Source organism: Myxocyprinus asiaticus, chromosome 21, assembly GCF_019703515.2.
Source record: "Myxocyprinus asiaticus isolate MX2 ecotype Aquarium Trade chromosome 21, UBuf_Myxa_2, whole genome shotgun sequence".
Taxonomy (NCBI): Eukaryota; Metazoa; Chordata; class Actinopteri; order Cypriniformes; family Catostomidae; genus Myxocyprinus; species Myxocyprinus asiaticus.
In genome coordinates this window covers 30,128,841-30,149,885 of record NC_059364.1, presented here as the reverse complement: position 1 = coordinate 30,149,885, position 21,045 = coordinate 30,128,841, and the positions used below count along the sequence as shown (strand labels likewise).

Here is a 21,045-nt window from a genome sequence, read left to right as displayed (position 1 = left end):
ATTAAGCAATCGCATGATCATGCAGAACATCTTGTGTTTTTAAATCCATAAGGATCTCTTTCTCAACGGCAATACCAGCAGTGATGACAGCCGACTCCTCAGCAAGATCACTTAAAGCGTGATTGCGTCACTCAAGGCCAGCTAGAAGGCCTGGACCAGGACATATCCTAAAGATCACACCCGCCATGAACAAATAAATCAATCTGATTGGTTGATGAATCTGACAGTCTGACTTTAGATGCTCATTCATTTGCACTGTTGAGGGATTCTATGGAAATTCTGAAGGCCTGATGGGTTGGAGCTCAGACTCATGTGCTGCTTCGGGTGTGCGATTTGTGAAACAGTTGTCACACTTCGCTTGTAAGCATCAAGGAATAAATTCTGATTGGATAAACTTTTCATTTGTTTGTAGATTAATTAAGAGTGGAAAGCAATTAAAAATACACAGGCAAAAAGGTGATTGAGAATGAAAGGATAAAAAATATTTATTTATTTGGCATGTTAGGCCAGCAGAAAAGGCTTTGCTAGCCCTGAGGAATCTCCACTGGATTTCCACATGGTAGCACAACCATTTTCAGTTGTTCAAATAATAAGTACATTTCCTTGAGAACCAAATTAGCACTTTGGAATGCTTTTGTAAGGAATAGGTGACACAGTATATGTCTGCCATCACGGGTAAAGAAAAATGTAATAAATATCACTTAAAACTATTATTTCAAACCGAAAAAATAATATGCAATGAATGATTTTGGCAGTATTTTTTATCAGTTTAATGCATCCTTGGTCAAATGAAGCATCAATTTCTTTCGAGAACAAAAATTTCTTTATGTTCTAAAAATGGAAGCGTATATACGCTATATAATATAATTTTCATAAAGTAACTTGTAATGTAATTACTTGAGTAGTTTTTCAGCAAACTACTTCTTTACTCTTACTTGAGTCATAATATTTCTCAGTACTTCTACTTATACTCAAGTGAATTATTTCTTCAGTAGCAGTACTTTTACTTAAGTAAAAAAACAAATCAGTACTCATTCCACCACTCCCTATTATGCTCTTATCACAACAACAAGTGTACCATAGGTTATTGCAACTCCAGAGTAACAAGTAGCATAACATAGACCCAACAATTGTACATTTACTCAAATTTTCTTTCAAAGATTTTTTTTGTTGTTGTTTTTTTTTTTTTTTTTTTTTTTTTTGTGAATGTAAAGTAATTAATCAGTGGCATATAAACCTTAACCAAATCTCAGTTGTAGACACTCTTAGTTTAACCTAGTTTAAATCCCCAACATTTAGTGAATGGTGTCTCTATTTTTGATAAACATTTAAATAATATAATGGTGGCTCCAATCCTCCATGTAAAACAAAGTATAACAGTATAGTAGTATAACAGCATAACCTATAACAGTATAACCTCAGCGAAAGCCTTTGTATACTACATCTTAAGATTTATATTGATACCCTTTCAAATATGAAAATACGGAACCCTAGACTTGTGAAATTGTGAAACTTCTAAAGCTTTTCAGATTCATGTAATTGCCCTTGTATTTGTTTTATTTTTGTTTTTATTTATTCTAATGATCTTTTATATAATTCGTTTTATTATATTAAGGTTTGTTTATTTTTGTTCATATTCTTTTTGACTGCTGTATTATATACTTGGTTTCTCTGCTTTAAAATACTAGACATTGTTACTGATGCAAATACAAATAAAGTTTGCAGGAAAAAAAATTTGTTCACCTAGGGGAAAGGGTTACAGTGGACATAAAGCACGCTAGTTTCACAGCAGCCAGACTCAAAACGTTTCAAAAAGCTCACAACAACACACTGAGTTGAGGACATCTGCTGGGCACAGACGTGTAATGCACTTAGAAGTCATGTCTCTGTGGAGGGAGATGTAGCTATTTCTGAAGGTAAATTAGTGGCTTAAAGATTTGCATGTGTAGAGTATGATTTGCAAAAGCGTAAATGAAGTTACAAGCATGATACAAAGATTTGCATGTGCAGAATATATATATATATATATATATACAAAATTGCATTATAACAAGTACGAGGGATGAAATGAAGGTACAGAAAAAAAGAGAAAAAAAAACCTAACACAAAATAATTCCTCTATTCAAAAAGGGCACTATAATCTTATTTAAAATCTGGGATTTTTTGATTTTTTATTTTTATTTTATTTTTATTTTTATTTTTTTATTTACACAGAGAATCAGCAAAAACTTTTATCTCAGTGCAAAATAAAATAAAATTAGGCTTAGAATCTGGTTTTGTGGATAAGATATGATACAAGCACAGGATTTTAACAGCATTGTCCAAAAGGATAGAACATACACTGATGAGCCAAAACATTATGACCACATGCCTAATATGCTATTGGTCCTCCATGCTGCCAAAACAGCGCCGAACCGCTGAGGCATGGATTCTACAAGACCCCTGAAGGTGTCCTGTGGTATCCCCTGTTCAATGTGTAAAGTGTTTTGAGTGTAGTGTCAGAAAAGTGCTATATACATGTAACGTTCATTCATTCATCTGCCACCAAAACATTAGCTGCTGATCCTTCAACTCCTGTAAGTTGCAAGGTGGAGCTGCCATGAATCGGACTTGTTAGTCCAGCAAATCCCAAAGATGCTCAGTCAGATTGAGATCTGCGGAATTGAGGCCAGCGCAACACCTTGAACTCTTCATCATGTTCCTCAAACCATTCCCGAACAATGTGTGCAGTGTTGTAGGGCACATTCGTGCATCAATGAGTCTTGGGCGCCCAACAACCTGTCACTGGTTTGTGGTTTGTCCCTCCTCGGACCACTGTCGGGAGGTACTCACCACTGTAGACCGGGAACACCCCACAAGCCTTGACATTTCAGAGTTGTCTGGCCATAACGATTTGCCCCTTGTCAAAGTCACTCAGGTCTTTACTCCTGCCCATTTCTACTGCATTCAGTATGTTGATTACAAGAACTGATTGTTTGCTTCTCATCTAATTTACCCAGACATTGACATGTGTTCTTGTTATGAGATGATCAAAGTTATTCACTTCACCTGTGAGTGGTCATAATGCTTTGGCTCATCTGTGTATGTTACAAAATAGCAACAGGACCATTTCTTCTTTGATATCAATTATTATTATTGAAAGAGGTAAAAAATAAGTAATGAGATCTCAGTCCAAAATGAGACTGAATAAGAACATCTAAAATATAGATGATGCACTGCTTCATTTTCAGAGACACAGAAAGAACATTCTAGTTGAATGTCCCAGAATTCAGATAAGAATACATTGCAAGGATAAAAAAGGGAATTTTCTATTAATCTCTTTAACCTTGTTTGGATTTGCAAGATGGTTATGTCCAGACAAGAAACTAAAACATTTTGAAGGATAAATCTGTATCCATAAAACTATTGCTTTTGGAGAAACACTGCTCGCATAAAGTAATTTTTTTCTAATATGTTGTTGCACTTACGGTGATATTGACTCCTATTATCAGGTCCTGTTTCTATGCAAAACATATGGATTGTTCTACACTATAAATCTCTTTACTGAAACGTTATGCTTGAAAGACAACTTTCATGAGTCCAATGCTTGATTGTGGAAATTGGCTAGTTTGATGGGCAGTTTGTTACTGTTAAAACTAAAAACCCAACAAAAATGTTAAACCAATACAACTGTCAAATATTACATTTGGAATAAGGAACCAGGGAGCATTACCACTTAAAAGGCATTGTTATTAAAGTGCTTTTTTTCTATCAATCTGCACTTTCACTTTCACATTCATCTTTTGTTTTTGGAGAATCACATTATTCATGCATATTGACACCTCTTGGCAGGGAGGAAAATGTATAGCAAAAAAAGAAAACTTAAATATTGATCTATTTCTCACTCACACCTATCATATCGCTTCTGAATATATGGATTTAACCACTGGAGTCGTGTGGATTACTTTTATGCTGCCTTTATGTGCTTTTGGAGCCTCAAAGTTTTTGGTACCCATTCACTTGCATTGTATGGACTGACAGCTGAGATATTCTTCTAAAAATCTTTGTTTGTGTTCTGCAGAAGAAAGAAAGTCATACACATCTGGGATGGCATGTGGGTGATTAAATGGTGAGATAATTTTATTTAGTTTGATGAACTATTCCTTTAAACTGAAAAACTGACGTCACTGAAACAGGTCAATACTTGAATATTTTATCAGAATTATGATAGAAAAATACAACATATTTATATTTAAAAGATAAATTATCCAATGGAAATGCAATTCAAAAATGTTTTTTTAAACCTTTTTATTGAAAAGATGACTAATATTACGTCAATCGACGATAACATGGGGGCGGGGCCAAAGTCCAGCTCAGTTGCCGGGAGCGCAAATAACACGTGTCCTCAGGCCGGTTGCAGCGTATGCAGTTGATTCACGTTTATCTACTAAGTTGTAAGATGGCGGCGCGGTGGGGAACAGGCGAGGAGATGTTAAAAGCCTGTAATAGTCAAATGTTCCCATCGGTGAATCTCGATGAGGTAAGAATTGCACATATTTTTTTTTTATTATTTAATGTTGCACTTAAAAATGAATTGATGACAGTTATCACTTCTTCAAAATATTTGCGGTAAATATAAAAACGTGCTGGAGTTTGTGACACGTGGATTGTAATGGTGAGATGCCTTTTGAGTAGGCTACGTTATGCCACATGTGAGTTTATTTATTAAATGTTCTCAAGAAAACAAACAGATCCTATCACTTTTCCAGTATTGTTAGATTTATAGCATGGCTTTTCAGAAGTTGCGTGTCATGGATTCAGTGCACAAAATGTGTCCTGTTAGCTGATGTTGTCATGCCTCTCCAGTCATACGAACATCTAGCATATATAAACCAGCTATTCAACAGATTATTATTACTGGTACCTTAAAGTGGACATTTTGCATGTAGCAAACTATAAACGCCTTGTTTTGGGTTTTGATATAATCTACAATCCAAATGCAGGGGTGTTATCTGTTTGGATGTGACTGGCATATGCCAGATTGAATAGTAGGCCCTTTAAATAATTTCGTATTTTAACAATATTATTTAGCAAGACCTTAATGTGGTTTATATTTTTTTGATATTATAGAATATTTTAAATGGTTTAATTTTCAAGTGATTTACTCCCATGTGGTTGAATGTTTGAAGAATAAAGCTACCAGCAATTTACAAATGTGTTATATATATATATATATATATATATATATATATATATATATATATATATATATTAGTTTTACATGTACTTACAGATTAAAGTTAGAAATGGCAAACAATTATTTAATAAATTTGATCCGATAAAGTTATGATGCCTGACAGATGACGACTACAGATGCAGTTGATGTCACTATGTTGATATAAAAATTATAAAGCCATGAAATTAATTTCACATGCATTTTATCTTTTTTTTTTAAGCATTGTCGTGATTGTTAGCTTTACGTTGTTCAATGCGGTTTGCTTTGACTCGCTGTCCAGCACGTGGTTCGGGTGTGAGTGGGTCAGTCGTGTTGGGCCGCTGTAAACCTAAAATCTATATTTAGTGACAGCACTCTCTTTCATTCCGCCTATGTTTACGATGTAAAGAGAAAGTGCTTTATTTTTTTTATTAAACAATGGGTGATTATTCGATATGACACTGGCCGTGCAGACTTTGTTGTAGCGCAAGGCGTGTTTTGAACTCCGCCGGTGTGGGGTTTGCCCAGTAATGCATTGCGGCTGCATGACGTGCTGCGCACAACACGTGCTCGTAGCTAACGCATTTTATTTATCTAAACTTTCTGGATTTAGCATTTCTAGTATTTGACGCATTTCTCATTTCAAATTGAAGTCTTAAATATTTTAAGTAGCTTGCCTTGGCCTGTGGTTTGTCTAGTGTTTTGTTTTTAAAGTTGCTAACGACTATCAAAACAAGTAATACAAGGGGGTCAACTGTTTTTCACTAGAAACAATGAAAATGAATCATAGTCTTATTCTTAAATGCAGACTTTCAACTGCTGCTAAACCTACTGAGACCATCAATTTCAAACCTCAAAGACCGAACACATCAATTTTTGGCTGTTTTACAATATATAAACTGAATTTTTTAACAAGAACATGATCTTTCAAAGTTTGTGCACTACAGTTTACACCTGCCTAATACATATACTTTCCATAATTATGAATCTAAACAGATTCTTCATTTTCTGTAGCATAAGCAAGGATTTCCAGTAAAATAATGGAAACATGTTGCATGCAGTTTTGTAAAGGCAGGGGACATACAGATGAAGTTTCAGTATAAATATATCTAGAAAGGTAGTCTCAGTCTGGTGGTTTATTGTTGGCTAACACAAGACCAGACTTAACCCATTCTCCTTTCTCCTGCAGGCGGAGATGCTTCAAGGAAGTTTCTCTGGTAGCTTTCTGGAGTATCACAGCCTTAATAACGGAGATACTCTGGAGGCTTTACATGGCTGCCTGGATCCTTCTATTCTGTCAATTTTTGAGGACAGCCCCACTGGAGAAGTAAATATAGCTTGTTATTTGTTTTAAACCGATGACGGATGATTAGTTTTCAATGCAACGATTTATTGAATAGCAACTACACAGTCTGCTATCTGTTTTTGTCACTCAGCATAATTCCACATTTTATTTTGTGTGTTTTCAGTATTCTCAGGTTAAAAGTAATATTGATGAGGAAAGTGAAGCGACGCTGCTCACAGCTCTTACCGAGATACTTGACAATGTTGACGATGAGAACTTGTCACCTTTTGACACACTACCAGATTCAGACCTGTTCTCGGGACAGAGGGGTCAGGAACATTCACCAGTGAGTCTTCAGCTGGTATTCACGCCTGTCTGAGCATGTCAGGAATGTGTTGGGAGCCTTTATAATGATTACATTATTATTACAGAACAACTTTATTTTCAAATACTGATTTTTGTTTGTACTTTATCCACAGCTGAGGAAATTTCTTTCATGGTCTCCCACAGAAAAAGAGTCCATCATTCACACAAGGCAATTTCCTGGAAAGGTATTTGAGCTCAGAGTGATTTTACTTCATCCAGTTTGAGAACAACAAACTATATAGTATGAAAGTTTCGATGACACTATGCTTTTTTTTTAGGGTATTGATCATAAATGTATCTTGTTTTTAGAGTCTCCCACGAATGCAGAGAGCATCCCAGCAGAATAGTGAAGGAGAAGATGAAGATGGAGATGCTTGTTTGACACCCATAACCAATATTGATTTGTCATCATTGGATGAGTTTGATTGGTGCCTTCCTGTTTCCTTAGAGCAGCATGGAGAAAGCATGCCTGTTACTCTTAGCGATTTAGTAAAACACATGCACCATTACTGCATGACAGTATGTGTTGAAGAAGATGGACAAGAGCATCTTCTGCCTGAACAGGGCATTGTGCTGGAAGTGGTTGATCAAGGAGAGTATGGAGAACCCATCCTGGCTATCCCAGATCTCAGCTTTTCTTTTCCTGTTTCTCACTCAGACTTGATAGAAAGTGAGCAAAGTGTCCCAGAGAAGAACATGGCTGAATTAGAAGCAAATCTTAAGGATAGTTCTGAAAATGTACTTCCTCCTCCTGAAGTATCTCCAGTTGAGCAGGAGAAAGTGGTTGTCAAGGTGTACAGAAATGAGTCTAACTCAAGAGGTGGAAAGAACCAGAAAATCATTGAATCCCCTTCGGTCGAAAGGAGAGTTTTGAGAAGCTCATCTTCTCGAGTTAAAGAGGAGTCACAGAAGAAACAGGAAAAGCGCAAGAAGAAAAAGGTGACGTTTTCTCCCGTGCTTTTATCAGCAGAAACCGAGAAGCCTGAACTTAAAAATTCAACAGGGTTGGTCATCAAGCTTGAGCCACAGGTTGATAAAGAGCACATCATGACCCCTCAAGCTGATGCAACAATCAACAAGTCCAAGCCAGAGGACAAACCTTTGCCAAGTGCATTAAATCTTGAAAAATCTGTCAAAGTAGAACTGCCCTCAAAAGAGGAGCCTGTTAGTGTGCAGCCTGCTGTTTGTCAGCGTAGTGAAACTAAGCCCAAACCTCTCAATTTACAGCAGTACCGTCTCCTACGCCAGCAGAAGAAACCAGACCCAGTGAATAAGTTGGAGGATAACAGCACGAAATGGCCCAAGTTGCCCGAAGCACCAAAGGACCTCCCTCCAATACCCTGCCTGCCAGACCCCAACCCCAGATATACACGCAAAACCTTATCTACTCCTGTTAAAGATCTTGCCCCTGAAATCATGCCTGCATGGCACCCAAGAGGCCCAGCTGCTCCCCCAACACCTGAAGCCTTGCTCGTCCCACCAGCATCAATGATGGCTTCCTCTAAGAAACCTGCGTCCTCTAAATCAGCCCCTCTGCCTGCCTGTACATCTGCTGAAAGTTCACCCCAAGCTTTCCAGCCCTCAACATCAACCTCATCCCAGAAACGACCTACTGAAACTTCACCCTCATTTGTCTCTCCTCAAAAACTACCTGCTCCTACCAGCATTCAAGAAAACACTATTAAGAGTGAGACCTCCCACCCTGAAAGGGAGGAGGCTGCAAAGCAGAAGCCTCCCGAAAGGACAATTTCGCTACCAGTGCCCTCTACATCCAGTCCCAAAGAATGTTTACGTAGAAACCCTAGTGCTGCTCATGTGATAGAAGATGTGCCAGTGGCTCTATCTAAAGTTCAAGATCCCTCAAGGCCTGAAAGTCCTACCACAACTCAAGTTCAGAGCTTCAACTCTACCCCTCATAAACTTAATGCTGCTATGCCTCTAAAGACAAAGACTGAGCAGGTTGTTTTGGCACCTGTTCCTGATCAAGCCAAATCCACTCTGCCATCTAATTCTAAAAAGCTGGCTTCACGGTCACAGCCTCATGTTGCACCAATAGCTGCCCAGCCGTTTTTCTCTGCTCAAGTTCAAGCCAGAGTTGTTGAACTGGCAGAGCAGATGAGGATGGCTTCTTCTGAGATCCCCAAACCAAAGAAAACCACTGAGCTCATTGAATCATTCACAAGTGAAATTGGTGAGTGTTGCTGCATATGTATTTTGTATGTACAGTGCAACCAGAACGTATTCACAGCGCTTCACTTTTTCCACATTTTGTTATGTTACAGCCTTATTCCAAAATGGATTAAATTAATTATTTTCCTCAAAATTCTACAAACAATACCCCATAATGACAATGTGAAACTAGTTTGTTTGAAATCTTTGCAAATTTATTAAAAATAAAAAATGAAAAAAAAAAATCACGTTCATAAGTATTCACAGCTTTTGTTCAATACTTTGTTGAAGCACCTTTGGCACCAATTACAGCCTCAAGTCTTTTTGAGTATGATGCTGCAAGCTTGGCACACCTATTTTTGGGCAGTTTCTCCCATTCTTCTTTGCAGGACCTCTCAAGCTCCATCAGGTTGGATGCACAGCCATTTTCAGATCTCTCCAGAGATGTTCAAGTCTGGGATCTGGCTGGGCCACTCAAGGACATTCACAGAGTTGTCCCGTAGCCACTCCTTTATCTTGGCTGTGTGCTTAGGGTCATTGTCCTGTTGGAAGATGAACCTTCGCCCTAGTCTGAGGTCCAGAGCGCTCTGGAGCAGGTTTTCATCAAGGATGTCTCTGTACATTGCTGCATTCATCTTTCCCTCGATCCTGACTAGTCTCCCAGTTCCTGCCGCTGAAAAACATCCCCACAGCATGATGCTGCCACCACCATGCTTCACTGAAGGGATGGTATTGGCCAGGTGATGAGTGGTGCCTGGTTTCCTCCAGACACGACACTTGCCATTCAGGCCAAAGAGTTCAATCTTTGTTTCTCATGGTCTGAGAGTCCTTCAGGTGCCTTTTGGCAAACTCCAGGCAGGCTGTCATGTGCCTTTTACTGAGGAGTGGCTTCCGTCTGGCCACTCTACAGGCCTGATTGGTGGAGTGCTGCAGAGATGGTTGTTCTTCTGGAAAGTTCTCCTCTCTCCACAGAGAAATGCTGAAGCTCTGTCAGAGTGACCATCAGGTTCTTGGTCACCTCCCTGACTAAGGCCCTTCTCCCCCAGTCGCTCAGTTTGGCCGGGCAGCCAGCTCTAGGAAGAGTCCTTGTGGTTCCAAACTTCCATTTACGGATGATGGAGGCCACTGTGCTCATTGGGACCTTCAATGCTGCAGAAATTTTTCTGTACCCTTCCCCAGATCTGTGCCTCGATACAATCCTGTCTCGGAGGTCTACAGACAATTCCTTGGACTTCATGGCTTGGTTTGTGCTCTGACATGCACTGTTAACTGTGGGACCTTATATAGACAGGTTCATTCTATATATCAAGTTGTAGAAACATCTCAAGGATGATCAGTGGAAACAGGATGCACCTGAGCTCAATTTTGAGTGTCATGGCAAAGGCTGTGAATACTTATGTACATGTGTTTTTTTTTTTCTCGTTTTTTTTTTTAATAAATTTTCAAAGATTTCAAACAAACTTTCACAGTGTCATTATGGGGTATTGTTTGTAGAATTTTGAGGAAAATAATGAATTTAATCCATTTTGGAATAAGGCTGTAACATAACAAAATGTGGAAAAAGTGAAGCGCTGTGAATACTTTCCGGATGCACTGTAGTAGTTCGGATTGTGTTGAAATATTGATGTAATTTGGTTTATTTAGAATTCACTTTTTTTCTCAGGCATTGAGGCTGCTGATCTTACAAGCCTCTTGGAGCAGTTTGAAGAGTCTCAATGTAAGTGATATGATGTCTGAGTTTGTTGCTCTTTTGTTTATTCATTTAAAAAGTAGGTAGCACCAGAGTCTTTCTAGCAAGTCAGTTGTAGGGCTTTACTGGTTGTTTAGATCAGTGTTACTATCAGAAATAATTATTTCTGTAGTTATTAATCAATATTTAAATTAATCAATTGAATCTAACTCATTAAAACCTCATATGGGGCTCCAGTAAATGTAGTGTGCTACGTTTAGGAGCAAGTTTGGTTATTAGCAATAATTAATAATTATCAAAGATAATTAATTATTAAAATCAATAGAACATTGATGAGAATCAATGTTAGCTTTTTTTTTTTTTTAATCCTTTAAATCAACAATTATCAAAGATAATCGTTAATTGTTAACATCGATGAAACATTAATTAAAATTAACACTAGCTTATTGATAATTCAAATTCAACAATCATCAAAGGTAATTATCAATTTTCAAAAATCAATAGAATATAAATAAGGATTAACATTGACGGGGCACCACCCTGAAATCAGGGACTAATAACCAAATAGTAAAACGGTCTCAATATTAGATTGCTTTCTTAGGAAAATTGACATCCGAAGAATATCGATTTTCGGGGAAAAAAACAATGAATGAAGGTTTGAATCCGAGCACTGACATCCCGTCAGCATGACACAGGCGTATGCGAAACAAACCAAAACACTTCTCTTTGTAATATAAACAAAGTTTATTTATGCAGGAACATCAATTAATACAATGCAGTCAAACTTCAGACTTACAACTTCAAACTAAACAGTGATATGATTAGATAGGGAAATAAAAATAATCCTATAACACACAAGGTGTGTGGTTAGTACGAGAGAGAGAGAGAGAATTAAGTGACAGCCCTAAAGCTGATTTCGCGATAGTGGGAGAGAAAGCAGCTCGTAAAAGTCCCGCGTTATTTGACTCTTTAATGGATGAACTAAGTTGCTGTCTGACCCGCGATGGCCAAATTGCACAACAATCCAATTTGGTTGGACCACAATACAGCAAAACAAATTCATGATAATTAATACCCTGAGTATTAATAATGAGCGGACATGGCGGTCCGTAAACTGTACAAGCAAAAACCTTGAAACACAAGAATAACACACTATAATATTCTATCTCTGCCCAGAGATTGCTTGAATCGCATGAGGACACAGGTAGAATGTGTTTTACTCCGTCCTTTAACTCTGACCCGGTTCCTTGAGGCTCGTGTGATGACGAGAGGCCATTTCCACGCGCTGTCGGCGGGCGGTACGGCTGTTGATTCTCGGCGGGCTGGCTCAGAAATGTCGACTTGATGGAAGAGAAATCTTTAATCTCTTCACTTCTGTAGGCAAACGGATGAAGATGCGAATTGTTCGGTGGTCTCCTTCGGATCCGTTAGAGTGTTAGGTTGAACATGGAGAAATCTCAACTCGCCCAGCGAGATGGAGATTGTATGGCCACAGTCGGACGTTACTTCCTTGTGCCACGAGGTTGCACCTGAGAGCAGCGATTAAACTACGTCTATACTCTGTGAACAAAGTTGCTGGAAGCAAATCCCGGAAGCATTTCAGAGGTATTTTAACTCCTGATGATGTCATGGTTTGAGGTGCGTTCTGTTGTGTGCCTCATCCAATAGGAGTTGAGAGTTCGATCCTTTAGTGAGCAAGGCTTCATGGGATTTGTAGTCTGTTTTGGACTCCCTTTGTTTGATTTTGGCACGATTTTTATCAGTATAATTTACGACTTGGAATGTGGGGGCTTGAGTTAGGTTTTTACGATTGTGTTAGGCCTGCCTTTGTCTTCTATCTGAATACATGAGGCCCAACACAGTCCACTGTCGGACATATTTGGAACGCTCTCGAGAGGCTATTTCCAGCCATGCCAGTGCAGCTCCTATCTATTTGAATGGAGAGACCAAAATCTCAAAAACGGTTGGTCAAGATTATGATCAAAGAACATATTTTAAATCAGCAGTAAAATATGATAATACTAGTATCATAAATTGTGATTCTTTACCTCATATTACACTAAACGCAATTTTACCGGCTTGTATAGCTAATGCGCATGTTCGTTCTAGAGTTGATTGACAGGTGATGTCTATCTAAAAGGTGATTGGCTCTTTTGCATGTAAGGCGGGACTTCCTTTCTACATCCGTTGGGCGCTCAGAGCTCCTTGGTTGAGCGTTCCAAATTCTCCCATTCATTTTAATAGAAGTGGCTCATCTCTGCTTAATCTCTGGTAGCACTTTACAATATTTGTTGAAATTAGTTAATGCATTATCAAACTAATTAGTACGTTTTTCATGCACTTCTTTAAAAGTTTAATTTCAGTCTCACTGAAATCGCACAAGTCCGATTTTTGTAAAGTCAGACTAGCAGACCTAAAAAATGCGATTGCAGCTCTGTTTTGTCCAGCACGTACCACAGTTGGCCTCTACATTAGGGCTATCACTATCGATTATTTATGTGGTCTGACGATTAATCGAGTAATTGGAAAAAAAATCTTTAATGTTGAATTAGTCACCTTTGGCTAAAATCTGTTCGTTAGCCAAAGTTTTGATTGTAATTAACATTTGAATGATAATGACAACAAAATGGTTGTATGAACAATATCTAAAGCCAACAGACACTCAAAGCAGATCTACACTGATCAGCCACAACATTGAAACCACTGACAGGTGAAGTGAATAACATTTATTATCTCGTTACAATGGCACCTGTCAAGGGGTGGGATGTGTTAGGCAGCAAGTGATCAGTCAGTTCTTGAATTTCATGTGATGGAAGCAGGAAAAATGGGCAAGCATAAGGATCTGAGCGACTTTTGACAAGGGCCAAATTGTGGTGGCTAGACAACTGGATCAGAGCATCTTCAAAACAGCAGGTCTTGTGGGGTGTTCCCGGTATGCAGTGGTTAGTACCTACTAAAAGTGGTCCATGGAAGGACAACTGGTGAACCGGCGACAGGGTCATGGATGCCCATGGCTCATTGATGCGCGTGGGGAGTGAAGGCTAGCCCGTCTAGTCCGAACCCACAGAAGAGCTACTGTAGCACAAGTTGCTGAAAAACTTGCGTATGGGGCTGCGTAGCCGCAGACCGGTCAGAGTGCCCATGCTGACCCCTGTCCACCGCCGAAAGCACCTACAATGGGCACGGCAGCATCAGAAATGGACCATGGAGCAATGGAAGGTGGCCTGGTCTGATGAATCACGTTTTCTTTTAGATCGTGTGGACAGCTGGGTGCGTTTGCATCACTTACCTGGAGAGGAGATGGCAGCAGAATGCACTATGGAAAGAAGGCAAGCTGGCGGAGGCAGTGTGATGCTCTGGGCAATGTTCTGCTGGGAAACCTTGGGTCCTGGCATTCATGTGGCTCTTCATGTTACTTTGACACGTACCACCTACCTAAAGATTGTTGCAGACCACGTACACCCCTTCATGGCAATGGTATTCCCTGATGGCAATGGCCTCTTTCAGCAGGATAATGTACCATGCCACACTGCAAAAATTGTTCAGGAATGGTTTGAGGAACATGACAAAGAGGTCAAGGTGTTGATTTGGCCTCCAAATTTCCCAGGCCTCAATCCAATTAAGCATCAATGGGATGTGCTGGACCAACAAGTTCGATTCAGGAATTAAAGGATCTGCTGCTAACGTCTTGGTGCCAGATATCACAGGACAATGTTTTGGTGGCACGAGGGGGACCCACGCGAAATTAGGCAGGTCGTTTTAATGTTGTGGCTGATTGGTGTAAAATGGTATACATTTGTAAAAATGTATATAATTCCAGCTGACAGACATTGGCTACTCCAGGTTTGCCCAACTTTGTTTAATGCAAGATCTACTTTTTAATGAAGAAGTTCAATGCAGTCTACCCTTTCAGTTTAGAACTCTAATAAGAGAAAACAGTTAAATATTTTTGGTAACCATGTCTGTCCATCAGTCCTGTTTATTGAGTAGTTATATTTGTGGTTATGGAGAAATAAAAGCCATATTATTTGATTGTTTTAACTATCACTTACCTGCTACACAGAATAAAATATTTACAGTAAACGCATCGAGAGATACACGTTTTCACTTTCTTATGATTAGGACTGTGTAAATTTCGATTTGTTTTTTGCCGAGTTCAGCGTGTCCTGCATGACAGCGATGTTATGTTATTTCAGGTTGACAGACAACATTGTTTTTCTAATGTAAAGAGAAGAGCTCTTACACAGCTGACACTTCCTGTCATTATGTGTTCGGACCCTCATCCGTGAACTGCGTCAGTTCCGCCTTAGTTTCTAATGAGCAGTTTTGTATTTGAGGATTTTTTTTTTTTTTTAATCGAGTAATTGAATTAAACTGGGTAATTGGAACAGCCCTACATGGCATTGTGCATGTGCTCCGAAGGTGACGTTTGTCTTGTATTACCGGCACTTCCTCATCTGACATCCTTTCTTCAAATATTCAATTATGTATTGTGTATACTTGGACAGACATATGCTCAACTATGCAAAAACCTGTTAGACCTTAATTATAACTATGCATGTAAATGTATGGACTAAAAATCTTAACAGCATTTAATAATCTTGGTTAATATATATATAAATACAATCATTTATTCATGTAAAAGAATATTACTATATGTAGAAATTAACATTAACCACAATTAATAGTTTCAAAGTATTGTTCATGCTAAAAATGTTGTTAACTAATGTTAGCGAACACAACCTTTTTGTGAAGTGTTATCAAAAAGTTTGTTTACCAAGGATGGTTGTTAAAAGTAAGCTGATTATGTGAAGGATGTCAATGTTTAGCATGGCATAGTTTTCTTTTTGGAGGACTAAAACCCATAGCAGTATTGCCATTTTTCAAATGACCATAAGTTTGTAAGCAACTAGGCAGCACCAATGTCTCTAAAATTTGGAGCTTGGAAAAACTTGGCAATGGCATATTTGTGAAGAATATTTGTGGTAGTTGCCATGTCAAGCACATGAGGAAAGAGTTCACAATTTAACATGACTCAATGGTTTAGACTATCATCAAACCATGTTCATCTTATCTTTTTATCTAGTTTTTATGACTTTCTGCCCAAATGAAGGAATATTTCCTAAAGGGCGGTTTGAAGGAATTTGTTTCTAGTGACATTCCATATTTAACCTGAATGATGCAGTTTAAAATTGACAACGCAGTAGCCAGTTATAGAATTTTATCATTAAAGAATTTGTGTGGATGGACTATTGTTTGGTCTGCTGGTCTCTGTTAGTCTTAAAGAACAGGATGTGACAGCCCTAAGGAGAGGGCCTGCACCTTTTAAAAGAGGGCGTGGAATGAATGGATACAGTTGCTTTGTGCTCATGCTCATTGAACTGCTGGAATTGTGCCCTGCTAACAAAACCATTTAAAAGCAGTTTGCAGTCTTTGTCTGAGGACATGCAGACCTAATGGGGCCAAAAGCTGATTTTGTGTACCCATCAAACAAGCGTTTCTTTAGTCTGCTGTTTATCAGCTGTTGCTGGACAATCTTGTTGCTGTTACTGTATGGGTCTTTTGTCCCTGTCTGTCCCATGCCATCCTCTTAAACTTGGTCATTCACAACCTTTCCTTTCCTTTCCAGCCAAAGAAGAGCAAAGTGTTCCGGAGGTCTGTGGTAGAGCAGCTGCTGTAGGAAACTCCAGGTGAGTATAATGGGGTTGAAGGTGAAGTGATGGAGTTACCCTACAGCCCTTGTGCTGCTCTCACACCAAACTCAATATTTGTGTGTATGGTTGTATCCTATTTTTCACCAAGACCTACCGAAGCAAATAAGTCCTCCAGCATTGATTTATAACGTGGTGGACAAAAAAACAAATCATAAGCATAGATTATGACAGTCTGAGTGATGTCAATGTTTTACAGGCAACTGCATTTTTAATGCTTTTAAAGGTGTGACTGCAAATTTTATTTGTTTTTGTGAACTCAGTTTTGAACAGCAGGTGGAGACTAAGGCCCTGGAGAAAACTCGTAATCATGACCTGGGCAGCACAGCAGGTACGATTGTTTTTTAAAATGTATTTCAAAGCCATATCTGCAAATAAATACTAAAATCAAAGCCTTTTTAAAAATAAATAACACCATAAGGAGCTGTTCACCCCGAACATGTTTTTGTGTTTGTCTGCTCTTAATTGTATTTTATTTTTTTTATTCGTTTTCTATGTAAACATGAATCTTTGAATGTTTACCACGTTTTTGTGTGTTTTCAGTGTTTTCAGCTTATTTTTAGGACATTGTCTTAAAAAGTTAAAAGAACAAACTTTAGAAAATGCATCTCGAGACACCTGTGTTCTTTCATTAGTTGCACTGCGTGTAATTTTAATTTATTTTTTAATAGAAAAACTTAAGTCTGAACATACCCTGGTGCTACTTCATAAATAAAAAAAGGAAATACTGTTTAACAAACGTTTTTCCTTTTCCCACAGGCATTACACCTCCTGCCACACCCCCACACCCAATGTGGAAGCCTATTGCACCAGTTGCACTACTAGGGAAACCCAAGAAGTCAGAGGTCTTTAAATCAACCCCTAACAAGGCTATTCATATAGAGGCAAAACCACTACCTTCAAATAAGCTGCGCAGCAAGCCTCAGACCCCTACTACCGTTGGGCAGACTCAGCCTTTCTCCCTCGACCATGACTACTGTCTCCCTCCGAAGGAACCCCACCTTAATGAAGTTGGTAATCGGTGGAATGTCAAACAACAACCTAGCATCATCATTAAGACCATTGAGCTGCCCTCCAACAAAGCAGTCCAGCACAGTGTCTCCAAAGCTCAATCAACTCCATCAGTTACAGAGGGAACTCAAAGAAATCTCAACCTTAGTCAACCTTCTGTGGATAGGAAGTGCACTGAAACAGATGCATTAAATAGCTCTGTCTTGGTGACTCCAGATGCCTCTCCAAACAGGCCCGAGTCTGAAAGCCCATTACTGGCTGAAGCAAAATGCAACCAGCAGAAACCTCTAGCCTACTCTAAATGCTCTTCCAGGCAATACCAGCAGGAGAGAGGCCGTGCAAGACGAAGATACAGAGCTCAATCATCCACTAGCTCTGAATCCAGCTCGGAGTCGTCCTCCATATCACGTTCGCCACCTAGGAAAAGGTCCGCTCTGACATATGTCTGTGGTTGCAGGTTTTTGTGAAGAATTTTGAAAGCATGGTGGCCAACACATGTATTTTACCTTACAGATACAGGTCTCGCCACTCAAGTAGTAGATCCAGTTCGCCATCTCGGTCTTGTTCTAGATCCAGCTCCAGGTCTTTTTCCCCACCCTGCCGGAGACGATATTCCTACTCAAGCTCACGCTCTGGATCCTGGAGCCGCAGCCGCTCTCGATCCAGATCCTGCTCTTTTGATTCTCATAGACGTCAGTATTGGACAAGAAAAATAAGGTGAGAACTGGCATCTTGGCTAACGCAGTGCTACCTCACAGGCATAGATTACTACACTGTACAGTTCCTGTTTTGTAGTGTATTTTCAGCTCTGCATATCTGCTTTCTCTTTCTTGACAGCCCTAATGAGAGGTCTGGTTACTGCTATTCACAAAATTCTAATGAAGACATGAAAAGACGCAAACAGAAAGCCATTGTGAGTGGTTTTTATCAAGTCCATTTTGTTTGATATTGTCACTATTAAAGGAATATTTCACCCAAAAATGGTTTTTACCCTGATGCCATCCCAGATGTGTATTTCTTCAGCAGAACACAAATGAAGATGTTTTAGAAGATAGATCTCTGCCAGGTCCTTATAATGGAAGTACATGGGTGACAGTCCAAAAGTCACATTTAGGCAGCAATAAAGTAATCCACATGACTCCAGTCGATCAATGAATGTCTTCTGAATAAATGGATAATTAAAATGTTTAAAAAGTTAATTAACTTTTAAAAAGTGCTTCATTCCAGCAGCTGAAGCAAAGCGTAAACGCATCGGCGAGTTCACGCGAGAATTCGGAGGCGCCACTTATTTAAAACAGAAGAACGAACATCACGCGAGAGTTCGGCCATTTCGAACAGGAAAACAGCCCTGGATGGAAGCGCCGATTAAAGTAAAACAATTTTAATTATCGACTTGTTTCTTACATAAACCTATCGATTTGCTTCAGAAGACATTAATTTATCGACTGGAGTCATGTGGATTACTTTTATGCTGCCTAAATGTGACTTTTGGACTCTCAAAGTGCTGGCACCCGTGTACTTCCATTATAAGGACCTGACAGAGCTCTGTCTTACTCTAAAAGTCTTCATTTGTGTTCTGCTGAAGAAAGACAGTAATACAGATCTGGGATGGCATCAGAGTAAGTGAATGAAAGGATTTTCATTTTTGGGTGAACTATTCCTTAAAGATGCACGTCTTTTTCTTCTGGCACCTTGGAAATTTCTAAAATTAGGATATCAATTAAAATATGTTTTGTAATTTTTAGGAGGAAAGGAGAATAGTTTATGTTGGACGAATCCGTGGAACCATGACATGTAAAGAGCTGAAAGAACGCTTCTCATTCTTTGGAGAGATTGAGGAGTGCACTGTGCACTTTAGAGAAAATGGGTATGGCTTTAATTTATTAACTTCTATGAATTTCAAATTTAGGTGGATTTTGTTTATCATGAGCAACAGAACTCTAAGACTGGTTATCTATTTCAGGGACAACTACGGCTTTGTTACTTACTACAGCACAAAGGATGCATTTGATGCTATTGAGAGTGGAGGCAAACTGAGGCAGCCGAATGAACTTCCATTTGATCTGTGCTTTGGAGGCAGGAGGCAGTTTTGCAAGACCAATTATGCTGATCTTGGTGAGTTTGGCCTACTGTCTGTTTTCCAGTAATTCTTTTTTAAAGATTAAATATCACAACTTTTCTTCCTATTGTTGCCTCCAAGTGGTAAAATCGCATCCTAATCTCTTTCAGATTCAAACCGGGAGTATGATCCAATGCCTACAAAGGGAAGACTTGATGCACTAGACTTTGACACTTTACTCAAGCAGGCACAGAGGAACCTGAAAAGGTAACAATTAGTAACAAAGCCACAGAAGAGAAGGATTACCTCGGGGCAAAATGCTGCCCCACACTTCCAGTGTTTCCTCTCAATTACTGTTTTTGTCTGTTTTGGTTTTTCTCTTGTTTTTGTTTCTGCAAGTTTACACCTTCTATTGAAGTGAAGATTTGTAAGAAAAATGAAAAGTGCAAAAAAAAGATTATAAAATATAAATAAGACTGTGTAATGAATAATAGGATTTTTTTAAAGATAAAAGTTATTTAAATGTTTAATCTGACTTGTCATATGTTGGATACATTTTAAAACAATTTGAATGGAAACATTGTTTGGGGAAAAACAGATTTACAATGTTGAAAATGTATTTCAACCTAAATAAACCTTAAAAGGAAGTTGGTGTCATTATTGTGTCCGTTCTAAATTTCAAAATCGATGTAATTTCTCCCTGGAAGCAAGACCTTTGCAAAGGTGTGTGTCTGTATTTATTTATAGGTCAAGGAAATGCCCATATAGGCAATGTATTGATTAATAAATAGTTTCAATCTAATTTCAAGAAATTGGCAGGTTGCAAATTAAAGACCATAAATTACAGGAATAAGGCAAAATATAGGGAAAATATGAGTAATTCTTTCCATGCACCCTAGTCTGTTGAACGTTGAAATGGGAAAAATATATTTTTTTTATCATGGATTTTCAAATTTTTCAGTGCCAAGGACATCTTGCAAGGGACCTCCTTCCTAAAACATAAAGGCAGCAATATATTTTCATGTATACTAAGTACATTATATTATGAAATGTGAATCACTTTTCACAATAAATATGGTTCCAAAGAGAATAGTGCCTTAAAATCCCAATGAGCAAGCTAAAGGTGAAACTATGTCTGTCAATAGAATAATACTTGTGAATAATCTTATGATTTCCAGTCTTTATACAGCAGAATGAAACCATAATGATACTATATACATTTTAACTTTAATTATTTGTACTACATCTGTCTGTGGACCCCAGTTTGAAAACCACTTTACACACCTGGTAGTTTTTAAGCTGTATCATATTTTATCCAAAGCAATTTACTGTACATTTTAAGTAAATTTTTATCAGTAATATGCTCCCTGGGAATCAAACCCAAGACCTTGCGCTAGCAGTTAAACTACATGAACAGCTCATCATGTAGTGTTGTGTATTTTTAGTCAGTAAAAGGCTTCCTCTGTAAAGTATATATATTTTTTAAAGGCTTCTACAATCTCTGTTGAAACCAGTGCAACAGCAATAAAGCGAACCATTCAAGATACATATAGGGGTGGT

General features: G+C 38.5%; 1 protein-coding gene across 1 annotated transcript; it reads left to right on the top strand.

Moving 5' to 3' along the window:
* The first annotated feature begins 4,394 nt into the window (after window positions 1-4,394).
* On the top strand, window positions 4,395-20,132 carry LOC127412438 (peroxisome proliferator-activated receptor gamma coactivator-related protein 1-like). Its single transcript, XM_051648786.1, has 14 exons — window positions 4,395-4,519; window positions 6,384-6,521; window positions 6,664-6,825; window positions 6,959-7,030; window positions 7,155-9,036; window positions 10,678-10,731; window positions 16,334-16,394; window positions 16,679-16,746; window positions 17,175-17,853; window positions 17,940-18,143; window positions 18,264-18,339; window positions 19,172-19,293; window positions 19,390-19,541; window positions 19,656-20,132. The coding sequence occupies exons 1-14, from the start codon at window positions 4,403-4,405 to the stop codon at window positions 19,754-19,756; spliced, it is 3,888 nt and encodes a 1,295-aa protein (XP_051504746.1). The 5' UTR covers window positions 4,395-4,402; the 3' UTR covers window positions 19,757-20,132.
* The last annotated feature ends 913 nt before the right edge of the window (window positions 20,133-21,045 follow it).

Bases quoted from the DNA above. Each gene is read 5' to 3' on its own strand.
- LOC127412438 (XM_051648786.1), top strand. From the start codon at position 4,403: ATGCAGTTGATTCACGTTTATCTACTAAGTTGTAAGATGGCGGCGCGG. The intron at 4,520-6,383 runs GTAAGAATTGCA...TTTCTCCTGCAG, and splicing joins CATCGGTGAATCTCGATGAG to GCGGAGATGCTTCAAGGAAG. The intron at 9,037-10,677 runs GTGAGTGTTGCT...TTTTTTTCTCAG, and splicing joins ATCATTCACAAGTGAAATTG to GCATTGAGGCTGCTGATCTT.